The sequence below is a fragment of the Cervus canadensis genome, chromosome 33 (genome assembly GCF_019320065.1).
Source record: "Cervus canadensis isolate Bull #8, Minnesota chromosome 33, ASM1932006v1, whole genome shotgun sequence".
NCBI lineage: Eukaryota > Metazoa > Chordata > Mammalia > Artiodactyla > Cervidae > Cervus > Cervus canadensis.
In genome coordinates, this window is record NC_057418.1 from 1,624,304 (window position 1) to 1,641,396 (window position 17,093).

Genomic DNA, 17,093 nt, shown 5'->3' on the forward strand with positions numbered 1-17,093 from the left:
ACAACAATTTCATGGGCAGAAGTGGATTTGGGGTCATTTGTGCAGGGAATTCTGGGGCTCCAGATACCCGGAGTGCAGTGATTAAGGAAAGAGCCTCAAATCCAGGGGGACAATTCCTCGCCTTGCACACTCCTCACCCTGTGAGGGATATGCAGCTGGTGGAGAGCCCTTGTGCTGTTCTCCAAGCACGGAATCCAGGGTAGGTGTCCCCTGTGAAAAGGTCTAGGGGCCACAGTGCTTTCCTCTAGTCAAATCTAGTGCACACCCTCTGATGAAAAGACTCATTTTCAGACCTGACAATTTCATCTCTAGCTTTTGTCAGAAAGGATTTGTTCCAGTAAGTCTGCATCTCTTTGATTATACTTAAAACACAAGGAAACTTTGGGCTACAATGAGGCACTGGCTTTCTAGACAGAGAATTAACACAGTATTCCTGCTATTTAACACTGTGAGATACTGTCAACATCTTTGTGTTAGTCGCTGAGTTGTGTTTGACTCTTCACAACCCTATGGACTGTAGCCTGCCAGTCTCCTCTGTCCATGGGATTTCCCAGGCAAGAACACTGGAGTGGGTTGGCATTTCCTTCTCCAGGGGAACTTACTGACCCAGGGATCGAACCCTGGTCACCTGCATTCAACATCTTACCAATAAAATAGTAAAAGTGCCATAATTTCAATGGGACATGCTAACCATAGGTTCTAAAAGACTTAAGAAAGATTTAAGAATGCTTTCGTCTTTCACTCTTTCACTTACACTGAAGAGAAGAGAGAAGTCACATAGGCACAGACCTAAAACATGGGGATAAAGGAAGATAAAGCAGATTTGTTGACCTGAGTCAGAATAATGCTGATATTAAGGTGTCAGGTTTTTGGTTTTATAAGCATAACTATACAAGGAAATGAGAAATAAATTTGAGATGGTAAAACAAAAACACAAGACAGAAAAATGTTTGTTCAGAAACCTAACTTCTTCTTAAAAAAAGTCTTAATTTTTAAATTGGAGTACAGCAAAGTGATCCAAGATCTGTCCTACATGCCAGCTACAACACAAAAAAACCACCACCCACACACTTCTTTGTTCCAAAGCAGTTTTTCACAACTCTCTTCCATCATACGGAATTATTACATCTTTTTTTTCCTTTATATAAGATTGCGAACCCAATGGATAAATTACTTCACAAAACCCATCACCATTAATCATCCACGTGGGTTTTGCCTCATAGAACATTTGACATGACATCATGCACCATACAGATTAACAACGTATGAATCCCATCCGCGGATCAACCACACCTCCCCACCTCCTCATCCACCCGAGTTCCTCTGGTCTTCCCAGTGCAGCCAGGCCCGAGAGCACTGTCTCATGCCGATCCCACCTGGGCTGGTGGATCTGTTTCACCATAAGATCAGTAAAACATGCTGTTCTCTTGAAACTATCCGCAACCTCGCCTTCTCCCACAGAGTTCAAAAGTCTGTTCGTACTTCTGTGTCTCTTTTTCTGTTTTGCAATAGGGTTATCGTTACCATCTTTCTAAATTCCATATATATGTGTTAGTATGCTGTAATGTTCTTTATCTTTCTGGCTTACTTCACTCTGTATAATGGGCTCCAGTTTCATCCATCTCATTAGAACTGTTTCAAATGAATTCTTTTTAATGGCTGAGTAATATTCCATGGGTATATGTACCACAGCTTCCTTATCCATTCGTCTGCTGATGGACATCTAGGTTGCTTCCAATGTCCTGGCCTATTATAAACAGTGCTGCGAATGAACACTGGGTGCAGTGTTCCTCTTTCAGATCTGGTTTTCCTCAGTTGTGTAATGCCCAGTGAGTGGGATTGCTTGGGTCATATGGCAGCGTCTATTTCCAGTTTTTTAAGAAATCTCCACACTGTTTTCCATAGCGGTCGCTGTACTAGTTTGCATTCCCACCAACAGTGTAAGAGGGTTCCCTTTTTCTCCACACCCTCTCCAGCATTTATTGCTTGTAGACTTTTGGATAGCAGCCATCCTGACTGGCGTGTAATGGTACCTCATTGTGGTTTTGATTTGCATTTCTCTAATAATGAGTGATGTTGAGCATCTTTTCATGTGTTTTATTACAAGTTATTGAATATAGTTTCCCATGCCATATAGTAGGTAATTGTTACCTATTTTATGTATAGTAGTGTGTATCTGTTAATCCCAGAATAAATCCTTTTTAAACATACATACCCTGGAGATACTCAGGGTAACACTGAAACAATGAGGATAATATGGTAATTTGGGCATTCTTTATTCTTCTTGTTGAAAAGAAACTACAGCTTTCCTTCTAGAGAGTAGAATTTCACAAGGCAAAAATTAAGATAAAGTTCAGTGGGAGAGAGCTGTGAAAGAGCTCTGGATTGGGAGTCCACACCTTCCTGTTCTAAGCACTTTTTTTTTTTTTTTTGCCATGCCACGTAGCACGCAGGACCTCAGCTCTTAGAGCAGGGATTAAACCCAGGCGCCCCTGCAGGGGAAGTGTGGAGTCCTAACCGCTGGAATTCCCCTAGTGTTCTTTCAAAGCACCTATTCACTCTCATTTTCCCTGCTGGAAACAGGGGCTTACAGAAGTTAAATAGTTTGTCCAAGATCACAGGGTCACTAGAGAAGATGTGGGATGGGGGAAGAAGTTATGAGAGTTTCTTGCCCCAACTCACAAGCCTTGTTCAAAAAGTTTGAGAACTACTGTTCAAGACCAAGACATTGTCCTTTAGCACCTTCCTCATTATTTTAACCATGTCGGTTCAAACACAAGTTAGACTATTCCCCAACCCTTTACAACTCCCTCAGTTCAGTTCAGTTCAGTTGTCGCTCAGTCGTGTCCAACTCTTCGCGACCCCATGAATCGCAGCACACCAGGCCTCCCTGTCCATCACAAACTCCCGGAGTTTACTCAAACTCATGTCCATCGAGTCGGTGATGCCATCCAGCCATCTCATCCTCTGTCGTCCCCTTCTCCTCCTGCCCCCAATCCCTCCCAGCATCAGGGTCTTTTCCAATGAGTCAACTCTTCGCATGAGGTGGCCAAAGTACTGGAGTTTTGGCTTCAGCATCAGTCCTTCCAATGAACACCCAGGACTGATCTCCTTCAGAACGGACTGGTTGGATCTCCTTACAGTCCAAGGGACTCTCAAGAGTCTTCTCCAACACCACAGTTCAAAAGCATCAATTCTTTGCCACTCAGCTTTCTTTATAGTCCAATGCTCACATCCATACATGACCACTGGAAAAACCATAGCCTTGACTAGATAGACCTTTGTTGGCAAAGTAATGTCTCTGCTTTTTAATATGCTGTCTAGGTTGGTCATAACTTTCCTTCCAAGGAGTAAGCATCTTTTAATTTCATGGCTGCAATCACCATCTGCAGTGATTTTGGAGCCAAAAAATAAAGTCTGACACTGTTTCCACTGTCTCCCCATCTATTTCCCATGAAGTGATGGGACCAGATGCCATGATCTTAGTTTTCTGAATGTTGAGCTTTAAGCCAACTTTTTCACTCTCCTCTTTCACTTTCATCAAGAGGTTTTTTAGTTCATCTTCACTTTCTGCCATAAGGGTTGTGTCATCTGCATATCTGAGGTTACTGATATTTCTCCCAGCAATCTTAATTCCAGCTTGTGCTTCTTCCAGCCCAGCGTTTCTCATGATGTACTCCCTAGTAACTATTTAATGTCCAAATTAAAGAACCAGTTCAGCAAGTCACCATCTATCTCAGGTACCTCTCTTCTTCAACACCCCCAGCATGACACCTTGGGATTTCATTATATTATTCAGAACAGTTTGCAATTGAAAACTTATGAGTTATTTCTGGAATTTTCCATTTAATATTTTTGGACCATGACTGACCAAATGTAAGTGAAACCTCAAAAAGCAAAGCTGCAAATAAGGTGGGTGGGGGGTGGAGGCACTGTATTTGTCTTTAACTCTGATCTCGAACATGGGATTCCTAATACCCTGCTAAATTCCTAAGTAATAAGGGAAAACTAGGAACATCTTTGTTCTCATGTGGTGACTCTGGGTGGATTCCTGGATGGGGGCTGGTCACCAGAAAGACTGAGCTATGGTCAAAAGTTTGGGATTTCCTGCTCCATAGCCCACCTTCTGGAGTGGAAAGAGGGGCTGGAAATGAACTTACTCAGAAGAAACAACAAAGTTTTAGTTATTATGTGCTTTTAAAAGTATTACATAGACTGAAATTTTGCTGCTGTATTTAAAAATTATTCAGCCTTTGTACTAATTTTGATAAGGCATTCACTTAACCTCTGGTGGTTGCTGTTCAGTCGCTAAGTCATGTCTGACTCTCTGCAACCCCAAGGACTGCAGCACGCCAGGCTTCCCTGTCCTTCACCATCTCCTGGAGTTTGCTCAAACTCAGTGATGCTATCCAACCATCTCATCTAACCTCTTGTAATACAGCTTTATTATCTTCACTCAAACCACTCTTGCATATATGAGTAAGAAAATATTCATAACACATCTTCAGACACCCAGAATGATAAAGGTGTATGGGTACATGCTTTTTCCATATACTGGGGTAAAAACTAATGAAGCAGTATTAGTAAATTGACAATAGAGCATAGATTCCTTTCTGTTTTAACTATTAATATTGCTATTAAAAATAAATTTGAAATGTATTCAGTTCTTTTACTATCTTACCTAGACTGATGTGAGCTGAATCTCTCTTTCAAAGTGAGAATTTTGTAGAGTTAAATATCAGTGTTAAGCTAAGAAAAAGGCAGCTTTTCTTCTAAGACTAGGTTCAATGGGGCCCTTAGACAATGAGGCCCATATTGTTTAGTAAGGTTGTCACTAGATTTGAACATCTCTGTGTTTATCACCTTTCCTCAGCTCCATAACTAATAATTCAGTCAACATTATACATTAAAGTGCTTGAATTCTAAGTTTTTAAACTTCTTCTATTCTGTCTTTTAACACAGTAAATAATTTCTTACTTATTTACAGCCTGCTTCATCTATTCTGTGATTCTTCATATTCAGGCCGTTCTGCTAGAAATGAGAATGAGACAGCAACATGATAACACATCTTATAGTTACCGTGCAAGCGACAACTTTACAAATCTGCTGGGCCGAGCAGGCAATTTAAAAGCATGAAGTACTGTGAAGCTTTACTTGCTAGCCATAGATTCTTTTCTTTTCCAGTAATTCTGAATGACTGCTTTAGGCAGCAAAGAAACACAGGCAAGAAAGGGCTGGGAAGGGGTGAGGGTGGTTCCTTATACACTGACAAGAAGAGCTGTTGTCCCTTATGGCAGCGAACAGCTTGCCTGCAGAATCCCAGGCCCCGTGGAAAGCCTCAATTAAGTGACTGCTCACAAAGCGTCAACAAGCACGTTTACAAGTACAGACAGCACTTCTGGATATGTAGGCATGTGGTGTTAGCAACTAAAAAGCTCTGATAAAAGAACAGGTCAAATCACGCAAAACTGCCATTTTTCTAGGTAAAAAATAAACAGCAGTGGTTTCATACAGTTCAGCATGATTTAAAAAACCACCATTATAGATTCTATATATATTTAATCTAAAGGTTTATAAATGGCTGTTGACATATCAAAATTATGACACAACTTTTCAAAATCTTGTTTATCCTTTAGTATCTCAATATTCATTTACTGAGCTGTTAGTTGTCAAATTTACAAAACAATTGTGTGATGATCTGAGTCCCCATATTAAAGGCAATCACAATTAAAATAAATTTTTAGGCTGGGTACAGAAATAGCAACCCAATATTCTATTAGTTTCTGACTCTTAGCAGACGAGTTTCTTGGTCATATCACACACACATCACACCACACAAATACTCACTCATAATCTTCATCTTTGAAAAGAAAAAGATAATTGGAAGTGCCTAAGTTACAAATGGCAATCTGGTTCTATTCATACAATTTAATTTATCAACTGTTAAACCTGGATTAAAGGTAAAAAATGAAGTAGTTTCTCTGCTCTGATTATGTTCTTTGCTATATTTAAATCTTTTGTGTAAGTAAACTCTAGATTTGACACAAGAAGGTATTGCTTTAAAAGTCTTCAAGTTACATGCTTAGTTTCAAACTTAAATTTTTTAACTAAGAAAAAAGGAAGAAGTCAGCATGCTAATATCATAAAAATTTATAATTCTGGTAATACACATTGAAAATCTAGGAATCACATGATAGAGTAAACATTTGAACTTACTGACAGCAGGTTAAATCATAATATTTTGATGATTTAAGTATTCAGCTTTGCTAGTGCAGAAAATAATCTATAGTTTTTGTCATGAGTTAGGGAAGAGAAAGGACAAAGAAGAAATGAATCTGTGCTAATTCAGGCAAATAAATAGAAAAAAATCCCCTAAACTCTGCATCATTTTCCAAAGTAGAAAATCCAATTCACTGAAATATACAAGCAGGGCTCCAATTTCACACAAGAAAGCTAAAGCAAACTATGGTGGCTCACGACTCAAGCCGAAATTTATGGCAGGGATGAAAGAGTTCATGGAAAGCCTCAGGAAATTATAGGGAAGAATACTTGAGCAATGTTCATTCGAACTATTCCTAAATAGAGGTCAACCTTGGTTCTCAGTATCATTTATTTCTAGGACTTAGCTTTTATCTGGTTTGCTATGATTTTTCAATCACTAGAGAGTCAGATAGTTGCAGGGCAACAGATTTTACCTTAATAATATCTTTTTTCATTTTCATGGTCTTTTACGTGTTCTCTTCTGATCTGTTGCATCTGCTATTATTCCTCTCTCTTCTGCCTACCTTATACCACGCAATTGAGACCTCCTGCTCTTGGAAAATGAATCTATTTGACCTTTCCCACATATGGCTTACATTTTCTTTCTCTGCCACCTGCAAAAGGTCTGGCACAATAAGTACTGAGTAATGATATCTGGAAAGTCCTTCATGATTTTCTTTTTTAAGTCACTTTCAAAACATTGCATGGAATTCACCTTCATTCATGGAGAGTCATTCAAGGTCAGATTGATCTGCATCTGTTCACTTAAGGTTACCTTAAAATATATTCAAGTTTGCACTAAGTAACTTCCTCTTATTGGCCTATGTCTTAATATAAGTATTCTTTAACCCCATGTTTATGTATGTTCTTTCTTCCACCTAGGAAAATAATCCTGATGCCATTTATTTGTTACATACCACATACCTAAAATAGCATTCCACACACAATAAGTATTCAAAATGCAGCTACCTGATACTCTTCTGAAAATTAAAATATTATCTACAAATATATTTTTATAGTTTTAAATATTTAAAGATGGTAAACTGAATATATGCTGATAGTGAGAGTGTTTGGTTGTTTTTTACGGCATAGCCTGTAAGGATAGAGTGTGTGTGTGTGTTTGTGTGTGTGTGTGTGTGTGTGTGTGTGTGTGTGATAGTGAGAGTGTTTGGTTGTTTTTTACGGCATAGCCTGTAAGGATAGAGTGTGTGTGTGTGTTTGTGTGTGTGTGTGTGTGTGATAGTGAGAGTGTTTGGTTGTTTTTTACGGCATAGCCTGTAAGGATAGAAAGAACTGACTCAGTGAACTGGAAAGTGTGTGTGTGTGTGTGTGTGTGTGTGTGTGTGTGTGTGTGTGTGTGTGTTAGTGAGAGTGTTTGGTTGTTTTTTACGGCATAGCCTGTAAGGATAGAAAGAACTGACTCAGTGAACTGGAAAGTTAAAACCCAAACTAGACATACAAAAATGCCAAGAATCAATCCATCTGTAATCCATCTCATTAAGGCTCAGAAATCGGCAGGACCAATTATCTCTGGAATCACAGGGAAAGCAGAGCTGAAACTGCTTTCCGGATTGAAGTTCATTTAAGAAGCCTATCTGTCTCCCCAGCCCCACTTTTCTGAAGTCTTTCCCTATTTCACACAGCCACAGGCTGATTCTCTATTATTCTGGCAAAATATCAGAATTTTACTCTCTTGTAGAGGGCAAAACAAAGGGTCTCTGGGTTGCGTATGACTTATAGGCTGAACTGTGTGCATCTCAATATTCAACATTAAAGTCACGTCTCCAGTACTAGAGAATGCAACTATATTGTCAGGAAGCATTTAACAAAACGCTTCCTGTGTGCTGTTTTGGATCTGTCAGGAACCCTCTGGCCCTTATTGATTCCTGAATATTCAGGAGTTAAGAGGAGAGGCACGCCTTTCCCAGGGTTGAGGAATCCAGGCATTTCTCATTACGGTGATAAGTACCCTCTTCCTTTTTATGAGCCATATGGCAAAAGGTGATTGCAACTCTCTCTTTGATAGGGATCGTCTTATGTTTTGTAAGTATGGAATTTTAATCTTTATCTTTGCTGAGAATAACCACCTTGTAAGACAGTATATATGCCCATGCCATGTTGATTAAAACACCTTTGCTCCATCAGAGCTTTGGTCCCCGTGTCTTTCTTCCTTTCTATTCTTTCTGTCTTTCTCTCTCTATTTCTGGCTAATTCCTTGGAGCGCGGAGGCCCGCTGAGCTCACTTTCTTGCCGGGCTTCTAAGCCCCTCTCGAGAAGGCGCCCTGTGCCTTCACCCACTCGAGAGGGTGCCTGGTGCCCACGTGCAGCAGCGCGCGCCCTAAGAACAGGGCTCTACTGGCTTCCCGCGTAAACCAGGGGATATCAGCCTCTTTCTCTCTCTTACTCTCGGAACCACCAGGTTCCGGTCCATTAAAGGACCAACACTATATTAGGAAATGGGGTATTTTAAAAAGTAAGTTAAAATGAGGTCATTTGGATGGTCCCTAGTCCAATGAGCCTGATGTCCTTGTAAGAAGAGGCAACAGGGACGGAGACACAGAGGGAAGATCATGTGAAAACAGCCATCCGCAAGCCAAGGAGACATGTCGGGAGAAGCCGGCCCTACCAGAATCTCAGTGTCAGACTTTAGCCTTCAGATTGGGAGAAAATAAAACTTCTGTTATTATCCCACTAAGTCTGTGGTACTTTTTTATGGCAAATTTAGTAGACTAATACAGGGCAGTTGACAAAACAAATTTTAAAAAGGAAGTTAAAGTTTACAGATACCCCTGCCTTCTTTTCCCATGTAATTTTTGAAATGTTGGGTGCAAGGTAGAAAACTGTTTAGAGACTCCAGCAAAACACTGGCATCAGACTTTTCTGATCCAACCACACAGCGAATGTTTCTTTTCTGATCCAAAGAAAGGAACCAGCGACAGTGCGAAGGTTACTGTTAGCAAGGAACGCCCACACACACAGTTTCCAACCAGCTTTTTGAGTTCAACTCAGAAATACACGCAGTCAAGGATCAGCAGACATTCAAAGGAAGCATCTAATATGAAAGACAGACTAAAGTGAGGCTAGGCTACACAGGGAAATAAAAACTCTAAAACACTATTAGTAATTCTTAAAAAGCTAAGAGAACAGAGTAAATAGGATGCTAAAACAAATAAACAAAAATCAAAAGAATTCTCTCAAGCTAAAAATATGAAAGTAGAAATGTTACTCAACAGCAGAGTTAGAAGACACAGCTGAAAACAACTCCCAAGAAGTAGAACAAAAGGACAAAATTGAAAATGAGAGAGAAAAGACAAGATAAATAGAGAACTGGTTAAAAAGGCTTAAAATAAGAACACTTCTAGGGACTTCCCTGGCTGGTGGTCCAGTGGTTAAAATCCCACCTACTAAAGCAGGGGACATGGGTTCCATCCCTGGTCTGGGAACTAAGATCCCACAGGCCATGGGGTGACTAAGCCATAGCTACTGAGCCTGCACGCTCTAGAGCGAAGCTCCTCAACAAGAGAAGCCACTGCAACGTGAAGCTGAGCACCACACTAGCCAAAGCCCGAGCACATCGATGAAGAGCAGGTGTGCCACATCAAAGGACCCGGTGCAGCCAAAAATAAACACATAAAAAATAATATATTTTTTAAAAAGTCTTAAAAAAAAAAAAAGAACACTTCTAAAGAGTAAAAGCAGACCATGGAGGGAAGACAGATCAGTACTTGCCAGACACATGGGTCTTAAGTTTCCATAATGGAAAGATTAGCACAAAGGATGACCATTTGGCACAAAAGTTGAAAACAGACCTCCATTAAGGTCTATCAAACCATGAAATTTCAAAACAAGAGGCAAATCCTACCAATTGCCAAAGAAAATATGGAGTGTATTCACTTTGTGAAAATTCATCAAGCAGAACACTTATATCACACACCTTTGATGTTACACTTAAATTAAAAGCTCTGAAAAATAAAGGAAGAAAATGAATGGTATTATCTTTAGGAAGTAAACTCAGAAACTGGTTTAGGTAAGCATAGAGGCAATAAACATGCCTTCTCTAACAGAAAAAAATTAGATGTGCCTACAGGGCATAAACTTTACTTGTTTTTGCACCTTTTGTAAAAGGGAACTTGGAGGAGTGAAGGAGTGAAGGAATGAAAGGTCTAAGTGGGTATTCTCCATTTAGCTATCATTACTTAATGACCCCATTATGCCTAAACATTAGACGGCAGTCAGAAATGTAATCTCTGTTTAAAAAACTAAAAAAGGAGGATAACAACCCCAATGCCCCATTTCAATTCCTTAGAAAGAGATGCAAGGACCCTTTGGCTCACTGAAGGTAGCCCTCCAAATTCTGGTACAACTGAGCCACTGACATACATTTTCATGAACCCAGGACTCAAAATAACAGCATAGTCTACCTGTATCTTTCTTCGGAATAAATGCATTATGATTCTCCAGGGGATGACCAAGGCGTTTCCAAGAAGTATTCTCTTTTTTCTTCAGGACGATCTCTATTTTTCCCACATTCTCAACAACTAGCACTGAAAAGAAGATAAACTCCATTTGTATTCATTGATATTAAATATGAGAGTTTATTTTTAAACCAGTCTTTCTCAAGCAACCCAAATGTCCTGATCTGATATGAATGACATTGATCATTACTGAAATAAATACAATTTTTGGTACATACTGCTCAAAATTGTTTATGCCTTATATGATGTTAAATCCAGTTTATCTTAAATTCAGATTAACTTCTTTCAAATTAATATATCAGGGGCCAAACTAATACATAATGCTGGTTTTCATACAAGCTCAAATAGAGCCATGGCAACTAACACACAGCTTTAAAAAAAAACCTTAAATATACAAACTAGCCACTGAATGAATCCACAAAAGCAAATTTAATTTATACTCTATTAACATTTCTTGGGATCTGAGAGAGTCTTATGAGTGAATTCAGTAAACCAATATTGAGCTTAATAAACAGTAGAGGCTCCAGGAGAATGAATCCCTATAAATTATCCTTATAATTATCAATCTTTGATAATTAAAAATCTTTTATATTATCTTTTTATTTTTAAATATTTGAAATAGTTTAGGATGTATGAATATAAATAATATAATAAGCTTTAAAAGGTGATTATATTTTGTGAATTAAATGTGTTTTTAAAGATTTAAAGTATATTTCTTTTTGCCTTTAGAAACAGTATTATTCTTCCTCACTATAAACATAAAAATCAGCAGCAATTTAATAACTTTTAAAGACAGACCAGTCGGATGAATTCAATTCCATGGGCACTGATTTGAAGCTTAATAAACATAAAAAGTCCTTGACTTCAAAGAGCTTAATTAATATGATTTATAGAACCTACTATGGTGTATATAGAAAAAGGGAGGTACAGAACCAGTATAATGTAATCTCACAGTGCTTTGAAACAAGAAACCACATATATACGAATATAGAATGGAATATTATTCAGCCTTAAAAAAGGGGATCCTGATAGTTGCAACAATCTGTGATAAACCGAGAGTGCCTTATACTAAATGAAATAAATAAAATAAATAAGATAGAGAAGACAAATACTGCATGGTATCATTTATTTGTGCAAATTAAAAAAAAAAAATTCAAACTCATAGAAACAGTAGCAGAACAGCGCCAGGCGTCAGGAGTGAGGGGGACGCAGGAAGAGGCTGACAAAACAGTATGAGCTTTCAGTAAGGCGAGTGAGGTCTGCAGGTCTCATGTATAACATGGTGCCTGCAGTTGATGACACTGTCTTGTGTTACTGAAATTACACACAAAGGTAAACCTATGAGATGATGGACTGTGTGAATCTTCACAATGTATACCTTTATTGAATCAACATGCTGTATACTTTAGATCTTTAAATAGATCACAATTTTGTCAATCATATCTCAATAAAGCTAAAGAAATAAAAACTACCATTCTCTGATGCGTCTTCTACCGTTAAACAGCTGTGTAAAATCCATTGTGCATTTATATGTAATGATATACATAATTTAATATGCTTTGGGTCTCCTGCATGTCAGACAGACGCTTTACCATCTGAGCTACCAGGGAAGCCCTTGTTAACATTAAATATTTATATATACACTTAGAAAAACTTGTCTGGTCAAGTATATTTCTACAAGCTACATGTCAGGAGTAGGGCAGGAGGGAAGAACGGAGACAGGAATTTTTTTTCTAATGAGAGGAAATGAAAAGGGCAAAGATGAAATGAATAGGGAAAAGGAGCAAGGGGTGGGAGGAACTGAAACCACAGGGAAAAGGTATATGTAAAAATTAACATGTATGTTTATATAGAAAACATCATATCCCTGTTCTGCAACATGAAAATATACATATGAACAATAAGACAAACTGCTGTCCCCTCATACATGCGTATGTATATGTCAGTATATGTACATATATATATGTATATGTCTGTATATGTACATATATACATTACATTGGTAGCTGTCCCCCATAGGTGTGTATGTTTGTATGTGTGAGTATATGTACATACATACATTATGTTGGTAGCTTACCAGAAAAATCTTCCTGAATCTCATGACTTAGGGCTGGAGAAAAAGAAAAAAAATTCAGTTAAGATCCAACTTCAATTCCTACAGTCTACAAACACTGTATAAGATCATTCAAATAGTTCTTTCATGCACTATTTCAAATCTCTCAAACATATCCTAAGAAACCATAAGAAAAAACTGAATACAACCAAAATGTATCTAATACTTTGAGAAAAATTATTTAAATATATTCCTTTAGTTGTTCCATTTCTCTCCTTATTAATTAAAGAGTAAATACTCAATTGCCCACAAATGGGTAACCCACACTGGTTTAAGGATGGTCCCAGCCTGACAAATCCTGCAAACCAAGAAAGAGCAGGGCAGGGAGAGAGGCAGCACATGAAACACACAAGCTCCAGGGTGTGCGTATGTGTGTGTGAGGACAGGCCAGGTCTGGGTCTGGATAAATTTTTCTTTTCTTACTGTTCTCTAAGTTGGATAGTCATTAAGAAGAACTGTATTAGAAAGATCTTCATGACCCAGATAATCACGATGGTGTGATCACTCACCCAGAGCCAGACATCCTGGAATGTGAGGTCAACTGGCCCTTAGGAAGCATCACTATGAACAAAGCTAGTGGAGGTGATGGAATTCCAGCTGAGCAATTTCAAATCCTAAAAGATGATGCTGTGAAAGTGCTGCACTCAAAACGCCAGCAAATTTGGAAAACTCAGCAGTGGCCACAGGACTGGAAAAGGTCAGTTTTCATTCCAATCCCAAAGAAAGGCAATGCCAAAGAATGCTCAAACTACCACACAATTGCACTCATCTCACATGCTAGTAAAGTAATGCTCAAAATTCTCCAAGCCAGGCTTCAGCAATACATGAACTTTGAATTTCTAGATGTTCAAGCTCATTTCAGAAGAGGCAGAGGAACCAGAGATCAAATTGCCAACATCCGCTGGATCATCGAAAAAGCAAGAGTTCCAGAAAAACACCTACTTCTGCTTTATTGACTATGCCAAAGCCTTTGACTGTGTGGATCACAATAAACTGTGGAAAATTCTTAAAGAGATGGGACTACCAGACTACCTGACCTGCCTCTTGAGAAACCTGTATGCAGGTCAGGAAGCAACAGTTAGAACTGGACATGGAACAACAGACTGGTTCCCAATAGGAAAAGGAGTACGTCAAGGCTGTATATTGTCACCCTGCTTATTTAACTTATATACAGAGTACATCATGAGAAACGCTGGGCTGGAAGAAGCACAAGCTGGAATCAAGATTGCCGGGAAAAATATCAATAACCTCAGATATGCAGATGACACCACCCTTATGGCAGAAAATGAAGAACTAAAGAGCCTCTTGATGAAAGTGGAAGAGGAGAGTGAAAAAGTTGGCTTAAAGCTCAACATTCAGAAAACTAAGATCACGGCATCCGGTCCCATCACTTCATGGCAAATAGATGGGGAAACAGTGGAAACAGTGTCAGACTTTATTTTTGGGGCCTCCAAAATCACTGCAGATGGTGACTGCAGCCATGAAATTAAAAGACGCTTACTCCTTGGAAGGAAAGTTATGACCAACCTAGACAGCATATTAAAAAGCAGAGACATTACTTTGCCAACAAAGGTCCATCTACTAATCAAGGCTGTGGTTTTTCCAGTAGTCATGTATGGATGTGAGAGTTGGACTATAAAGAAAGCTGAGCATCAAAGAATTGATACTTTTGAACTGTGGTGTTGGAGAAGACTCTTCAGAGTCCCTTGGACTGCGAGGAGATCCAACCAGTCCATCCTAAAAGAGATCAGTCCTGGGTGTTCACTGGAAGGACTGATGTTGAAGCTGAAACTCTTAATACTTTGGCCACCTGACGCGGAGAGCTGACTCATTTGAAAAGACCCTGATGTTGGGAAAGATTGAGGGCAGGGTGAGAAGGGGACGACAGAGGAAGAGATGGTTAGATGGCATCACCAACTCAATGGACATGAGTTTGGGTAAACATCGGGAGTTGGTGATGGACAGGGAGGCCTGGCGTACTGTGGTTCATGGGGTTGCAAAGAGTTGGACACAACTGAGTGACTGAACTGAACTGAACTGTGTCACACATTTTGCAGATGCTGTGGGTACCACAGTTGATGAAAGGGAAAAATCTGTGCCCTTCCAGAACTTACATCCCAGAAGGGGGTGATGTAAGTATTTTTACAAACATCTGTTCTAAAGTTCTTTATGTTAATATGGTTCTGTGAAACTTACAGTTTTGATTCTGATTTAATATTAGCAACCAGGAGTTTCACATTTTTGACTGCGGAGTTTTTGTTTTTTTCATGCATGTGCTAGCTACGGTTAGCTACGGTGTGAACAAAACTAGCCATAAAATATGTGAAACATAATAAATGCTGACACAGAAGTCTTCGTTAAAAAAAAATCATGACAGATCTAATGAATAATATATACTTTTTTAGACATCTGAGTTTTTTTTTGTTGTTGGTAATACTCTCCCTAAGAGGAAATATATATTAGATCTTATGCTGGTAAAAAATAAGATAAGATGTATTTCCAGAAGAAAGGTTTAAGATTTGAGGTTGATTAATCTAATGAAAGGAGGAAAATAAGAAACAAAAAACATTTATCAACTTCAATCACATTTAGGACTAAAGGTCCTTCGTTAAGAAAGCCATGAGCAGAATCCCAAGTCAGCTGAGTCTGGAGATTTTCAGTTTGTTTTACAAAAGTAAACAGAACATTCTTTACATAAGAATGCATGCTTAAGATACAGTTTTCTTCTTGTTGTTTGGTTTGTTTCAGTTTTACTTTCTAACTGGAATAATATTACCTTCTTTGAAGGAGAAAAGGATGAAATCCTAGAGTCATTCCAGGTGAGAAATGGATTAGGAATCTGCTATTAATACCTCTGATTCCAGATTTCAGTCCTGAGTTCTTTCTCCTGATATATCTGCAACCTCTCAGAGCAGACAGAAGTGAATTACATGGCTGGCCTCTGGCTGTGGCGGGACAGGCAGCGAGGGTACAGTACAGCCTTGCGGCCCAGGCTACTGCGACGTAGCCGCTGACTTCCCATGGCAGCCGGCAAGCGAGGCCCGTGGGACAGCGCCTGGTGACACCCGCTCAGCAGAAGCACGTGACAGGCAGGCCTCTGCAGATGTGCTTGCAGGTATTAAGTAATACGGTCTTACAAAGCCGGGCCAGCAAGCATTTCATGTGACTGATTTCGATCACATCTAATCTAACCGTGTAAATTTGGAAAAAGTGAGGTCATACTGCCATTTGCTAGCCCTTTCACTAGTATAAAGAAACAATGGAAAAAAGGAAAACAAAACAAAAACTGATCAAAAAAAGACAAAACAGGCTTCCCTGGTGGCTCGGTGATGAAGACCTGCCAATGCAGGAGACACAGGTTCGATCCTAGTCCGGGAAGGTCCCACAGGCCATGGAGCAGCTGGGCCCGGGTGCCACAACTACTGAGCCTGTGTCCCAGAGCCCGGGAGCTGTAACTACGGAGCTCATGTGCCACCACTACTAACGCCTGCATGCCCTGGAATCTGTGCTCCACAAGAAGCCCAGACACCACAAGAAGCAGCCCATGCACGGCAACTAGAGAGTAGACCCCACTTGCCGCAACTAGGAAGACAGTCCACATAGGAACAAAGACCAGCATAACTAAAAATAAGTAAGTAAATAAATAAATCTTTAAAATGACAAACCAAAATGACAGTAGCAGATAAAATATTATAGTTATCAAGACTCTACAACCAGCTATGACTCTAAGTAAACAAAAGTTGTTTCCATGAATATAGAATAAGTTACTTACCAACATGTACAAGGTATGAATAATCCTTGATGACTGTCTCGGCTCTAAAGGAATCATCCCGATGATCAACTATTACTGAATCTAAATTGATATCCTTAAACAGAAATCGAAAAGAGAAAGTAAACTTCTTTCTAAACTCTATCACTATACATTTAAGCCGATCAGTGGAAGTTCACATGGTAATTATTTACAGAGCCCACAAGCTAAATCCACATTACTCCTGTTTTTTGCTCTCTCATACAACCTCGTTCTTCTCCTTCAAAGCATACATCATAATTTTAACTACATATTTGTCTATGCTTAATGTCTACCTTACCCATTCATCTGTAAACTCTAAGCAAAAGGGACTGTCTTAACACAACTTCTTAAGCTCAACTTATCAAAAAAAACCCAAAAAACAATTCACTAACAACTTTTCAGATGTCTCTAGTTTCTACATAGCTTTGATGCAAGTTATTCTTGTGCCTGTCAT

General features: G+C 39.1%; 1 protein-coding gene across 1 annotated transcript in view; it reads right to left on the reverse strand.

The window, feature by feature from the left end:
- LOC122433944 (cytochrome b5 reductase 4) overlaps nucleotides 1-17,093 on the reverse strand; it is a 118,613-nt gene that overhangs the window by 36,961 nt on the left and 64,559 nt on the right. Inside the window, exons 8-10 of the mRNA XM_043457043.1 lie at nucleotides 16,622-16,715; nucleotides 12,814-12,846; nucleotides 10,683-10,805 (exon numbers count right to left, since the gene is read on the reverse strand). Of these exons, the coding sequence (XP_043312978.1) occupies nucleotides 10,683-10,805; nucleotides 12,814-12,846; nucleotides 16,622-16,715 (250 nt within the window). The remainder of the gene's footprint in view (nucleotides 1-10,682; nucleotides 10,806-12,813; nucleotides 12,847-16,621; nucleotides 16,716-17,093) is intronic.